General features: G+C 42.9%; 1 protein-coding gene across 1 annotated transcript in view; it reads left to right on the top strand.

Moving 5' to 3' along the window:
- Positions 1–13794, top strand: part of REEP5 (receptor accessory protein 5) — a 119647-nt gene that overhangs the window by 81875 nt on the left and 23978 nt on the right. The window contains exon 4 of the mRNA XM_069226491.1: positions 11542–11710. Coding sequence (XP_069082592.1) covers positions 11542–11710 — 169 coding nt within the window. The remainder of the gene's footprint in view (positions 1–11541; positions 11711–13794) is intronic.

Raw genomic sequence — 13794 nt, 5'->3', positions numbered from 1 at the left:
CTGTGCCGAGCCTTTTTTTGGCTATTTGGGGCAGTTCACGCTTAGGCCCTCATAACTTTTTGTTCACATAAGCTACCCACGCCAAACTTGCGTCGTTTTTTTCCAGCATCCTAGGGATTCTAGAGGTACCCAGACTTAGTGGGTTCCCTTGAAGGAGGCCAAAAAATTAGCCAAAATACAGTGAAAATTTTGTTTTTTCAAAAAAATGGGAAAAAGTGGCTGGAGAAGAAGGCTTGTGTTTTTTCCCCCTGAAAATGGCATCAACAAAGGGTTTGCGGTGCTAAAATCACCAGCTTCCCATCTTTCAGGAACAGGCAGACTTGAATCAGAAAACCCAATTTTTCAACACATTTGGCATTTTACTGGGACAAAACCCATTTTTACAATTTTTTTGTGCTTTCAGCCTCCTTCCAGTCAGTGACAAAAATGGGCGTGAAACCAATGCTGGATCCCAGAAACCTAAATATTTCTGAAAAGTAGACAAAATTCTGAATTCAGCAAGGGGTCATTTGTTTAGATCCTACAAGGGGTTCCTACAGAAAATAACTGAAAAAGAAAAATATTGAAATTGAGGTGAAAAAAACATCAATTTTTCTCTACGTTTTACTCTAACTTTTTCCTGCAATGTCAGATTTTCGAAAGCAATATACCGTTATGTCTGCTGGACTTCTCTAGTTGCGGGGATATATAGGGCTTGTAGGTTCATCAAGAACCCTAGGTACCCAGAGCCAATAAATGAGCTGCACCCTGCAGTGCGTTTTCATTCTATACCAGGTATACAGCAATTCATTTGCTGAAATACAAAGGTTTTCTTGATAGCTATTTTTCACTCTTTATATTTCCAAAAAGGACACAAGATAAGGTGTTGAGGAGCAGTGGTTATTTGCGCATCTCTGAATTCCGGGGTGACCATACTAGCATGTGAATTAGAGGTAATTTCTCAAATAAATGTCTTTTTTTACACACTCTCTTACATTTGGAAGGAAAACATTTAGAGAAAGACAAGGGGCAATAACACTTGTTTTGCTAATCCATGTTCCCCCCCAAGTCTCCCGATAAAAAATTATACCTCACTTGTGTGGGTAGGCCTAAATAGCGCCTGTGACCGGAAACGCCCCAAAACGCAACGTGGACACATCACATTTTTTGAAAGAAAACAGAGGTGTTTTTTTGCAAAGTGCCTACCTGTAGATTTTGGCCTGTAGCTCAGCCGGCACCTAGGGTAACCTACCAAACCTGTGCATTTTTGAAAACTAGAGACCTAGGGGAATCCAAGATGGGGTGACTTGTGGGGCTCTGACCAGGTTCTGTTCCCCAGAATCCTTTGCAAACTTCAAAATTTGGCTAAAAAAACACGTTTTCCTCACATTTCGGTGACAGAAAGTTCTGGAATCTGAGAGGAGCCACAAATTTCCTTCCACCCAGCGTTCCCCCCCAAGTCTCCTGATAAAAATGATACCTCACTTGTGTGGGTAGGCCTAGCGCCCGTGACAGGAAACGCCTCAAAACACAACGTGGACACATCACATTTTTTCATAGAAAACAGTGCCTACCTGTGGATTTTGGCCTCTAGCTCAGCCGGCCCCAGGGGGTGCAGCAATGGCCTAAAATAAATTTGTCCCCCACAAACCCCCCCCCCCCCCCACACTCCACCCCCGGAGCGACCCTTGCCTACAGGGTCGCTCCCCCTGTGTGAAATTGGCGCCCAAAAAAAAAAAAAAAATCCCCGGTGCCTAGTGGTTTCTGCCCCCTTGGGGGCAGATTGACCTAAAATCGGCCCAATCTGCCCCCAGAAATGGTCTAAATACAATTTGCTCCCCAGGGGAGCGATCCTTGCCTAATGGCTCCCCATCTAAAAAAAAAAAAAAAACAAACAAAAAAAATTATTGCCCTGGCGCCTAGAGGTTTCTGCCCCCCCCCCCCCCGGGGGCAGATCGGCCTAATAACAATAGGCCAATCTGTCCCCAGGGGGGCAGAAATGGCCTAAAATAAATTGCACCCCTCCCCCTGCGTGACAATGGTGCCAAAAAAAAATCCCCGGTGCCTAGTGGTTTCTAGTGGCAGATTGGCGCAGCAAAAATCGGCCGATCAGAATGGCCTAAATACAATTTTACCCTCCAGGGGAGCGACCCTTGTCCACGGGGTCGCTCCCCATCTGTAAAACAAAAAAAATCCCCGGTGCCTAGTGGTTTCTGCCCCCCTTGGGTGCAGATCGGCCTAATCAAAATAGGCTGATCTACCCCCCAGAAATGGCCGAAAATAATTAATCCCCCCCATGACACCCCCCCCCCGACCCTTGCCACGAAAACAAAACAAAAATCCCTGATGTCTAGTGTTTTCTGCCCCCCTTGGGGGCAGATTGGCCTCATCAGAATAGGCCAATCTGCCCCCAAGGGGGCCGAAATGGCCTAAATATAATTTGCCCCCTAGGGGAGCGACCCTTGCCTAAGGGGTCGCTCCCCACCTAAAAAAGAACCGAAACAAAAAGAAAAAAAATGATCCCTGGTGCCTAGAGGTTTCTGCCGCCAGGGGGGCAGAAAAGGCCTTCCCAAAAAAATGCTACCCCTGGGAGCGACCCTTGCCAAAGGGGTCGCTCCCTTATATCCATTAAAAAGAAAAAAAAAAAAAAAATCCCTAGTGTCTAGTGGGGTTTCAAAAGCCGGATTGCAAGCAATCCGGCTTTTGAAACGCTGGGAGAGACTTCAAAGGGAAGGAAATACATTTCCTTCCCTTTGAAGCCTCTTCAAAGGGAAGGAAATACATTTCCTTCCCTTTGAAGCCTCTCTGGGCCTCCCCCACGTGATTGAAAGAGAAATGCTGAGCATTTCTCTTTCAATCGCGCTGGAAGCAGAGCTTCCAGCGCGATGGGGGAGACCCTGTGACAAATCAGCGCACGCTGACGTCACGGGGGGGGTCGGGGGTGGAAGGGGAAGGGCTTCCCCTTCCATCCCTGACTTGGGGGGGGTGGGGGGGAACCCCCCCAGAGGGAGCGCTAGCGCTCCCTCTGGGCTCTGTGACCAGGACGTAATGGTTACGTCCTGGGCACAGCAGCACTGTGCCTCAGGACGCAACCATTACGTCCTGGGCACAGAACCGGTTAACCAGCATTATGAACATAGTAAAGACCATGAATAATCCAACCATGGTGAGTTCCTAGAGGTCACTACCTAACCCTTAGACCCTACTGAGACCAGAGAAAGTGCACCTTTCTGCCAGACCCGATCAAAGGCATTAATTATCCTTAGCCCTAAACCTGGCGATAGTGTCATGACAGTCTGCAGTGTGGATTGCAATCCTCTCGAGATGCTAGAAGATTAGCACCAGCAAAGCTGCATGTCGGATACAGCATTTGTCCCAGGATGGTCGCGTTTGGAATGCCCCTCTGCCATTTCCGGGTCAGTGCATCACTTACATGATAAGCCCACACTGTGCTAGAAGCACAGTTCTGATGTAATGCTGTCTGGATGTTAGAAGCTGTCTCCTGAACAGGCAGCACAAGAACCAGGATATTGTGTACACTGTTCCTAGCCTTGAACAAAATGTTCTGTTTACATGTTGAGAAAAGTTGACTAAACAAGCACTTTGTACAGCATATTACTAGAAGAATATCATGCAGAAAAAACATGTAAAATGTCAATGCTAAAAGCCATGCAGCTGAAACATGTAAAATATTAAATGAAGTTACTAAAATGGGGAACCAACTGTGGTCCAGGAGGTCCTCACAACAGTTGTTAGGTCTGGAATTGACAGCCCAATCCCAAACCCCCCCCCCTACCCCCGCATCCTTGACCCTCTTCTTCTTCTTTTTATTTTTTTATTTTTTTTATTATAAATTTCTCCTTTTTTTTTTAATTTTGAGAAGTGGTTGTTGGCCACCATTTGATGCTGTGCCTCTCCCTGATTGTGTCAGCTCCACTGCATGCTCACCATCTACAAATTTGTTTCCATTATTTGATTTATTGTCCATCCTCCCTGTGGCAAATCTCCACACTCGTTTTGTGGCGAAATGGCAGGGGTGGGACGCATATGAATGCAGAATGTCTTCAATCTGGAAAACTACTCCTACAGTTAAGTAACCATTTCACTGTGCAGTATGAATCTTTCTGGATTCACATGCTGTGCATTAACTGTATAGCTGTATTCTCTTGCCCTGTGGGTGGCTGGGTAGAGGACTAGTTAATATTTGCAAACAGGTGTTCAAGTGCTCTCTGTGCCTACTTGTTTGCTTGGATGTTGATACATTAATTATTAGAAAAATGTGCATACTGAGGACCATGTAGTAGCCATGCAGGCATCATTACTCGCACAAACACCCCACATCCCCTGGAACCTCATCAGAGGTCACTCCTCTTCTCCCACCAGCTCCTGGAACGCCCTCCCTCCTCCGAACATCACCTCTGCACACTGATTTCAGGAAGGTACACAAGACCTGGCTTTTCGACTAAGCCTAACAACCCAGCACAGGGGTGTGGAATTTATTAAAATATCTACTTGTCCAGGGGACAGGTTGCTTCTCAAATCTACTTGTCCTGTAAAAAGATCTACTTGTCCCTTTGGTGCCATGTAGTGTGGCGACAAATTATGGCAGCAATTAATAGCTTTTCTGATTATGCCAGGGCTTGAATACTTGGAGTTTCAATCCCTACTGTAGCAATTTCCTTATTTTGCCACCTTTCTGCAGATCTGCATACTGGGGCTGGAGGAAGCAGTAAGCAATAGTTCCAGGGCTGGAATGCCTTTGAGTCTGCAAACCTACTAACCTGCATGTTTTAAAGATTTTTACCAGCTTCTCTCTAATATTTTCCCATAATAAGAAAGGTTGGACATTTACTCCTGACAATGGCAGAATTAGAACTTCTTCCAGGGTTGGGAAGAAAGTGGCTGGAGGGAAAATGAACTTGCAGATGCTCAATAGATTTTCACATGAGCAAATCTACACATCGTATTTACCCACGCTAAAATCCAGTTCACAAATATTTTATAGGGGTACGACATATACCATGGGTGCACTTTTGTGACTTTCTTTAAGAATTAGGTGCCACAAGTAGGTAGGTTCAGATTTGTGACCTGCAAATTGCGAGTCGCAAATCTGAATGTAGGATGTCCTTGACACCATCTGTGATTCGCAAGGGCTTTGCAAATGCCCACATCATGAATAATCATAAGGGGGGGTCGCAATTTGCGACCCCCTCACAAATGGTGGCCTGCTGGAGATCGCAGACCACCATGTCTGTGACTGCTTTTCAATAAAGCAGTTTTTTTTGTTTTTTTTTGTAATGCAGCCCGTTTTCCTTAAAGGAAAACGAGATGCATAACAAAAAACGAAAAATGAAACGTTTTCGTTTCATTTTTTCAGAGCAGGACCACTGCCTGCTCTGAAAAAATGTTTACAGTGACATTCACAATGGGGAAGGGGTCCCATGGAGATCCCTTCACTTTTGCGAAAGTGTTAGCACCCATTTGAAATGGGTGCAAACTGCGATTGGTTTGCGCCCGCGTTCGCGGTCACAAAACAATCCTACATTGCACTGCGAGTTGCAATTAGGAAGGGAACACCCCTTACTAATTGCGAGTCGCAAACCTGTTTTGTGATTCGGTAACCAGGTTACTGAATCGCAAAACTGGGTTTTGCATCGCAATGTGCTTTTTGCATGTCGCAAACCGCAAAAGTCGCTGTTTGCGACATGCAAAAAGCTACCTACATGTGGGTCTTGGTCCCTAATTTGGTCTGGTGTTAACAAAGACATTTTGTTTTTATTAAACTTCTATTTCTCTCTCTTTCGGCTGGCTTTACTGTGAGTGATCGCATTCTGCTCTTCCACAAGGAGCATATTGCCACACAAAGTAGTTTTGTTCAGTGTCAGGAACTACAGTGGCAATCAGTGACGTAACGAAACTGGAGGGTGCCCCTTTGCAAAGAACATGGAGGAGCCCCCTCTCCAGACTCACTCAGGGCAGGTGCTGTGCTGACGGGCCCCCCTGGAGGGCGGCTGCGGGGCCTTTGTTATGCCGCTGGTGGCAACGTGTGCTTTAAGAGTTCAAAAACTTTTTTTTTTTTTTTTGCCAATGTTTGTTACAATGTTGAGGGCCTGGTAGCTCCCACAACAATAAAGTGTTACAAAAGCCATGTCAAAATAAGACACGCATTGATGAAACTAAAAGACTTATAAAAATATGTCAGATCAGTTGGCTTTGTCAGTGTTTGTTTATTTTCATGCTTCCCATAATCATGTTGTAAATGGTTACACTGATTTTTCCATTAGAAATATTTTTGGGAAATATTAGCATGCATCAACACATTTTACTAAATGACACTTCATTTGCATATAATCAGAGAGCATTCTGGGAGCATACTTAGCCTCTTAGCCTAAACTTTTCAAAAATGTGTGTACACGTTTTTTTTTTTGTACTGGAACCAACGTCAGTAGTGAAGTGTGACCTTAAAACATTTATTTACAGCACGCACCCTAATAATGAAGGCTTTCAAATAATGAACCATAAATACAAGTTCGAACAGCATTATCTTTTGGAAACATATTACCTCAACTGCAGAGAGTTCAACTCTCTGTAAACAGGCAGCCAAAGGGTTTGTGCTGCAGGGGGTTGGGCCTACTTGTCCCAAGGACAAAGTAAACATAAAAACTTGTTGCCCTTGACCCCAAACAAGATGTCCCGGGCGTCGGGCGATAGGAATTCCACATCCCTGCCAGCAGCTGGATACCCTTACGGGTGATAAGCTGTGCTCCAAAAGGACTGATTGATTAGATATGAAGGTCAGTGTTGCCCATTTCATCTTTGTAGCATGGGCCTCTGCCATGATCGACTGTCACACCTGCTGCTGTGTAGTATCTTTGTATTTTCTAAACTATCCACCTTGATATAGTTGCCTTACGCAATGGCAAGTCCTTAGTCTCCAGTGCAAAAGAAATAGAGCTAGTTGATCTCCCTTCTTGATTTTGTATGTAGTACATAAGTGTGATACCACCTTTTGGAAGGAATTTTTTCTCATTAATATTCTTGTGTACTTGGATGTGTGATTTCTACACTGTTATTGTCTGGAGTTCACTCAGCCTTCGCAGTAGTGTTATGGCTCCCAGGAAGGATGTTTTTAGGCAAGAAGTAGAAGACCTGCCTTATGCACGTGTTCAAAGAATGGATTCATTAGTTGTTTGAGAACCAGATTGAGGTTTTATCTGGGCCCTGAAGTGATCATATAACTAGGAATGCATCCCATTTACACTGATGGAGGTCGAAGTGGCATTTATAGTATATCTAAAACTGAGGAAACGGGGAGGTGGCTGGCAGGTGTCTGATTCAGCCACACAGGATCTGCTGCAGCAACTTTGTTGTACAAGGCAAACTTTGTTGTACAAGCTTGATTTTTTTTTTTTTTTTTTTTTTTTTGCAAGGAAGGGCTATTTGAGTGTTGTCTAACTGAAATCGAAATGGCTCTTTGAGATCATGATACACAGACAAGGTAACTGAGTTTTGTCGATGGTAAACTGTATAATGAGCAGTCTAAATAGTAGTATAGAGGTGTGTTTTTTTTTATTTTTATTTTTATTTTTTATTTTATTTTTTTATTCTATTTTGTATATTAGTACTTTACCTCATTACAAATGAGCCAATCAGGCAAATTACACAATGACCAGAATGGAAAATGTGCCTCCTTTCAGATCATCCAGTAGCAATGTATGTAGAAAATGTAAGGGACCTTTTTTATAGAATTTATTAAGTGTCTTCTCCAAAGCACTGTACAAAGTTAAAACAGTATATTAGATCATATTCCTTTAAAGCAGAACAAAAATTGGGCAAAAATAAAGAGAGGGGGATCTTCCTGAAAGGAAAAACAGTTATTTTGTGTATCCTGGGCAGAGTGAACACTAAGGGATATGGCACTCCAGTGTTTGCAAGCTTTAGAAAAGGTCAAGAAGCTAGGTAGAGCACAGAGAGGTCAGATGATGAGATGCAAGGTTCTTAAAAAAGGAAAGTGGGTAGATATAAGAATAAATGGAAACAGAAATGTGGAGTTTTGAGGTAGTCAGTAAGAGAATTTGAAAAGGCAGGTTACAGAAACCACAGCACAAGCAAGTTTATAATGTTGCAGGGACTTGACATGGTGGACCTGGCATCATTATCTGCTACCAGTAATATGTATGTGTATGTTACAGCTCAGAAATCTGATATTTTAAATTGGCATATCCATGTTTAATCAATATGACTGTCTTCTATGTGTCCTATTTGGAACTTTGTTTTTGGTATAAATCTAAGACAGAGGTCAGATTAAAGCATAAACCACCATATGTAGATGCAGAGATCCCCCTAACGTTCTACCCAAAAGGTGACCTAAGGTGTCGCTCTATACATAACCTAGACCATGATGAACTGAAAGTGTGCGCAGAAGGCCACGTAGGGGCAAGCTTTTAAAGTGTGGATGAGAGCGCGGAATGACAAAGTTGGCACGAAGAGAACCACAGGTGTGTAGGCAAAGGCCACCAGCTCGATTCCCTAGCGGCAAGGATAGTGGCTACCAGTGAATCCCTGACAAAAACCCACTGATTCAGACGTGGCTCAGGAAAGTGTGCCCACCCTTCAGCATATTTAGCCGAATAACTTGACATAGTCATAAAGATTAGAGTCTACCCTAGTCTTCTCGGAAGGGAGCAATTACTTAGGAGAACCTAGTCTTGAAATTAACTGGTCCTGGAATTAGGATACTTTAAACACCCACCTGAATATATGAAATACTCTGAGAGGCTAGGGGACATAATACTAGAAAATTAAATGGAAGAGGTTTTTGATATGATGCTAATGTAACATCTCATCCATACACTGCATGATAAAGGGGATCTGTAGACTGTTGACTATCCCTTACGCTTAACCAAGATGCAACTCGGATGTGGCTTTTGGAGTACATTTAGCACCTCTTATGGCTTACAAGAAGTCAAGTAAAAAGAAACCTAGTTTAGGATCGTTTTATGGATGACCTTAATGTACTTTACGGTCGGCCAGACCATCATTAGCAAACTTTGATCAAAACTTAGGCCTGAGCAAACTAGATCCACTATTCGAGTCCAATAATCATATTGCGCTGAGTTCAGTGTTTTTTGCCCTTATTTCTCCACGGTTAGTACGCAAAATGTAGGCACTCTCTATCGAAGATCCTTTGTGTCCTATGTGTTCAGCAAGTGCATCCAAGGTCCATTTTGAAGGTAATTTTAAACTTTAATGACTGCCATTCCACTGACTTAACCACTTGTAAGGTCCTGCAGATCAGTGCTGAAGGTACGTTCACACCTAGGATGTGGGAACAGAGAGCTATAATGGATCATTTGGATAATGTATCATTTGGATAATGCAACATATAAAAGGACTAAACACCTCTTAGTAATCTACGTCTCCACGAAAGCAAGCAGCTGCTTGACAAAACCCAAATATTGACCTTCAATTTCCGATTGGTTGGCTTTGCCAAAGCTTGTTTATTGTCATGTTTCCCATAATGAAGTTGAAACTGGCTACACTGATTCTCCATTATGAATATTTTTTAGGAAATACTAGCATACATCAACCGATTTTACCAAATGATGCTTCAAAGAAATGGTACGTAAACTTACACAAAGTTCGCAAAAACGTTTTTCTCCTCGTTGCATTTTTTTCGGAAAGCATCTGCATCTAATAAGAGCGCATTCTGGGAGCATTATACATATCATATTATTGTTAAACTGTTCAAACGTGTGTACTCATTTTTTGTACTAAAACCACTGTCAGCGGTGCAGTCCAAGCTTACAAAATGGATTTAGAACACTCACCCTAATAATAAAGTCTTTGCATTAATGAACCATAAATACAAGTTTGAACAGCATTAACATAGAGACACACTATTACCTTAACTGCAGACAGTTCCCTTCCTTGTAAACTGGCAACCAAAGGGTTTGTGCTGCAGGGGCTAGGTCCTACTTGTCCCAAGGACAAAAACATGAAAACTTGTTGTCCTTGTCCCCAAGCAATGTGTGTTGGGCGTCGGGCTATATGAATTCCACACCCTTGTGTATTCATTGCCTACATGATAGGATCACTCCTGTCACACAGCTACCATGTGCTCTTAGATGCCTTCTCTCACCGGGTACCATGAAGACATTCTTTTACTTTGTCAATTTTTTTGTATTTCATCTATGCCCTGAAAGCCCATAGTCTTGAGATTCAACAGGTTGTAACGCATGAGTTGTGTATCGAGGATCTTTGCCATAGCCTCATGAAACTAAATCTCCTGACTTACCTCTCTGACCTCATCAAGACCATCAGGTAGGAATTATCTAAATATGTCAATTATGAACATGCCGTAGAGAGAACCGGTTGTAGATGACATTAGAACTGACCTTCATGACAAGGTGGCAGTAGAGAAAGTGTTTGTACTATTGACGCAACTGAATGTTAAACTTCTTGTTATTTAGTAGCTGGTGTATAGGTTGAACAATTACTGAAATGCTAAATTTGCTGCTTGTGCATATTAGTGCTAATGGAATTTCATGTAGCAACTAACTTAGTATTAATGTTGGTCTAAAATCGGTACATTCAAGACAGTATGTATCTGTGGATAGCACATCAGTTGAAGTACCTAGTCACTCTGCTTATAAATGCTCAGCTCAAAATGCTCCTGGGCTCTTAGCTGAGCATGAGGTCAACCTTAAGAGGAACATTTTGAAACCTGTGTGCTAACCATTGTGTGATTCTGGATTAACAGAGAAGCTGGGAGGGGCATACTCAATTCCATTGCTGCCTTCGTATAGCTTTCTGGGTTCCTTTTACTGGAGGATATCTTCATCTGTGGACCACTCTACCGATTTGAAGACCTGTAGTATCTGGATAATTGTCAGGCTACATGGGACTCTTCTTCGTTTGCATTCTGTTAATCCATTTATTTTGAGCAAACTAAGGGCCAGATGATCAAAGCTATATAGCGGTCGCAAACGGTCTGATTCATTAACATGTTCTAAATGCAAAATTGCAATTCGGTAACCGGTTACTGAATTGCAATTTGGCATTGCGGTTTGGTATTAGGAAGGGGAATCTTTATGGCGTTCCTTCCTAAAACCAAATTGCAATGGTGTGATTGAATGTTTTGCAACCAAAATACAGTTGCAAACATTCACAGGTTATCACCAAATTCAAGTTGGTGGTGACCTATTCGCAAACAGGAAGGGGTCCCCAACGGACTCCTTCCGCTTTGTGAATGTTTGTAAAAGCATGTTTTTTTTTAAGAGCAGGCAGGGGTCCCACAAACCACTGCCTCCCACAGACCACTGCCTGTTCTTAAAAAATTTAATGAAAACTTTTCATAAGGTAGGTCTGTTTGCGACCCACTGGGAATCGCAAATGTAACTCATTGGAGTTTTGAACATTTGAATCGCAATTAGGAAGTCGCAATTCCAAACGTACGATCATCTGGTCCCAGATTTGTAATTACATGTTCAGCCTGTAGTGTTTGTGCCATTGAGAAAGGTTGTGATATGTACATTTGTTTTCTTTTTTTGTCCCATGTAGTGTGGTTTTCTGGTGTGGTGCATGGCCCCAAGCCCAGCTAACGGTGCTGAGAAACTGTATGACAAAATCATTCGCCCTTTGTTCCTGAAGCATGAAGCTGCAATGGACCGTGTGGTGAAAGACCTAAAAGACAAAGCTTCAGAGACAGCAGACACAGTTACCAATGAGGGTAAATTACATTAGTTTATTGCTAGAGCATGTTGTGTGGTAGGCACAAATACGCAGTGCTGTCCATTCTAGACTGATTGAACACACATTATTAGCTTGTAACTTTTTTCATACTATCTGCAGTTATGGGCGCAACTTCCCATGCAGTACCTTTCTGTAAATGTTTGCCCTTGAGTGGAATTTGTTAGTTCTGTATGCATGACATCCTTAATTTTCCAGGTTCCATAGAACCCTTTTATCAGCCTTTGCTTGACCTCCAAATTCACAATAGTAATCTATAGATAGTCTTGGTAATGTCTGTGACTCTGCATTAATGCAGTGTGGTGCAGTGTATATGTTTAGAGAATCTTATTAAGGAGCAGCCGTCAAGCAGTTGTGGTGCTGCACTGCATGGATAATGCTATCAGATGAGAGCAATCAGATGGCCTGCAAGGTGTACTTCTGGTTTCTCGCTTGGTAGATCCTGTTAGGTGGGAGCAGTTAAAGGTTTGTTGTAGGGAATTGAAATAAAGCTTTAGTTATGGAACATTATCAGTTAAATCCCTTAGACGATTGATTTAGAAAATAGCAGTGAAAGGAAGTATATAAAGAGATTGTTAAGCAAAAATACATAATCAAAAAGAGAAAACGTTAGTCAATGTTGCCTTGCTAGGAACCATATTATTATAAGGCCTACAAGAACATCATTTGTGCCCATGTACACTTAAAAACCAGTGCGCCAGAAGGCACTTGTGGGACTGCGCACCATTATTATGAAAATAAATGTGCAGTCTGCTGCATGTAGGCTGTGCCTGCTGTCACATGCACCCCAGAAAATGCTGTGGTGGCCTAGCTGAAACCTTACTAGGGCACTAGTCAACAGACTTTTGATAATGAAAGGGCTCTACCTGCTCCCACCCTTGGTGGGTACTCTGTCAGGGGCCTGATCTAGAGTGTGCATTTTGTACATATATTGACAGCATGGCCTCGGCCATGCCGACAGTCCGTATGTGTGGGCAACAAAAGGCAATTAAAACCATGAATCGATCTTCCTACCGTAGCTTGGATGGAGAAGGGGGGTAGGGCAAGAAAACAAGAGGCAAGGTTGGATACTGGACTCTGGATGTACCTTGTCTCTAGCATTTTGGATTAATGTGAATGTTTCCTCGTCCATTTAGAATTTTCATGAGTCTAAGATGAGATGGAGTAGTCTATCAAGAAGACTGGAGGTTCATAGAGTACAGTGAAGAAGGCTCACGTATGGAACTGGAACAGTGATTGGAAGCTGGACAGGAACATCCATGAGTATTTGAGTTTTGCAGCATGAAATATCTTCTAGATGTACATACTTTGCCCAATCCTGCCATCTGGTGATTGGGTATGAAAGTGTCCTTATTGTCTTCAGATGTTTGTGGTTTGTAGTTCGACCGTAATTCCACAATGCCCATGTATGTTCCCATCATCTTTGATTCTTATTTTTCTGCCTTTGGGTATGGAGGTGCATCGGAGAGCTCCTGACACTTCTTGACTGAAGTTGTTGAAGAATCCTGGAACTAAAGAAAGCAGTCGCAGGAACAGAGATCGACGCTGGATAGTTTTTTCATGGTCTTGTCAAGAGGGATTGACATTTGGAGAATGTTTCTTGGTCAAAGTGGGATCCCTGAGGTCCTCTATGCCATTTTCGGAGCATGAGCACACTCTTCAAATTGTCGTTCAGAGCACTTTTTTGGGCACAAACATCCAGTCAGTATGTTCTGCTTTCCTCAAGACCATAAGTCTGAAGACTGTGTTTTATGCTCCTATTTTAAACCAAAAACTGTAGTCCACAGAGACAAGATCCTAATGGCACACTGGGTGAGCACAGACATGAGGCATGTCAGACCTGGAGAAACAAATGGAGGAGATGGGTTTCTCAGACAACGATGAGGTTTAGACCAGGAGGCACATGGAAAACACAGGTTCGGTGGCATGTGTAGCTGCAGATACACATGCTGTGCATAGTCCGCCGTCTGGTGTTGGGCTCGGAGTGTTACAAGTTGTTTTTCTTCGAAGAAGTCTTTTCGAGTCACGAGACCGAGGGACTCCTCCCACCTCGGTTCCATTGCG

Source organism: Pleurodeles waltl, chromosome 1_1 (assembly GCF_031143425.1).
Source record: "Pleurodeles waltl isolate 20211129_DDA chromosome 1_1, aPleWal1.hap1.20221129, whole genome shotgun sequence".
Lineage (NCBI taxonomy): Eukaryota > Metazoa > Chordata > Amphibia > Caudata > Salamandridae > Pleurodeles > Pleurodeles waltl.
Note: the sequence above shows the minus strand (reverse complement) of the source record. Positions and strands in the feature narration are given on the sequence as shown.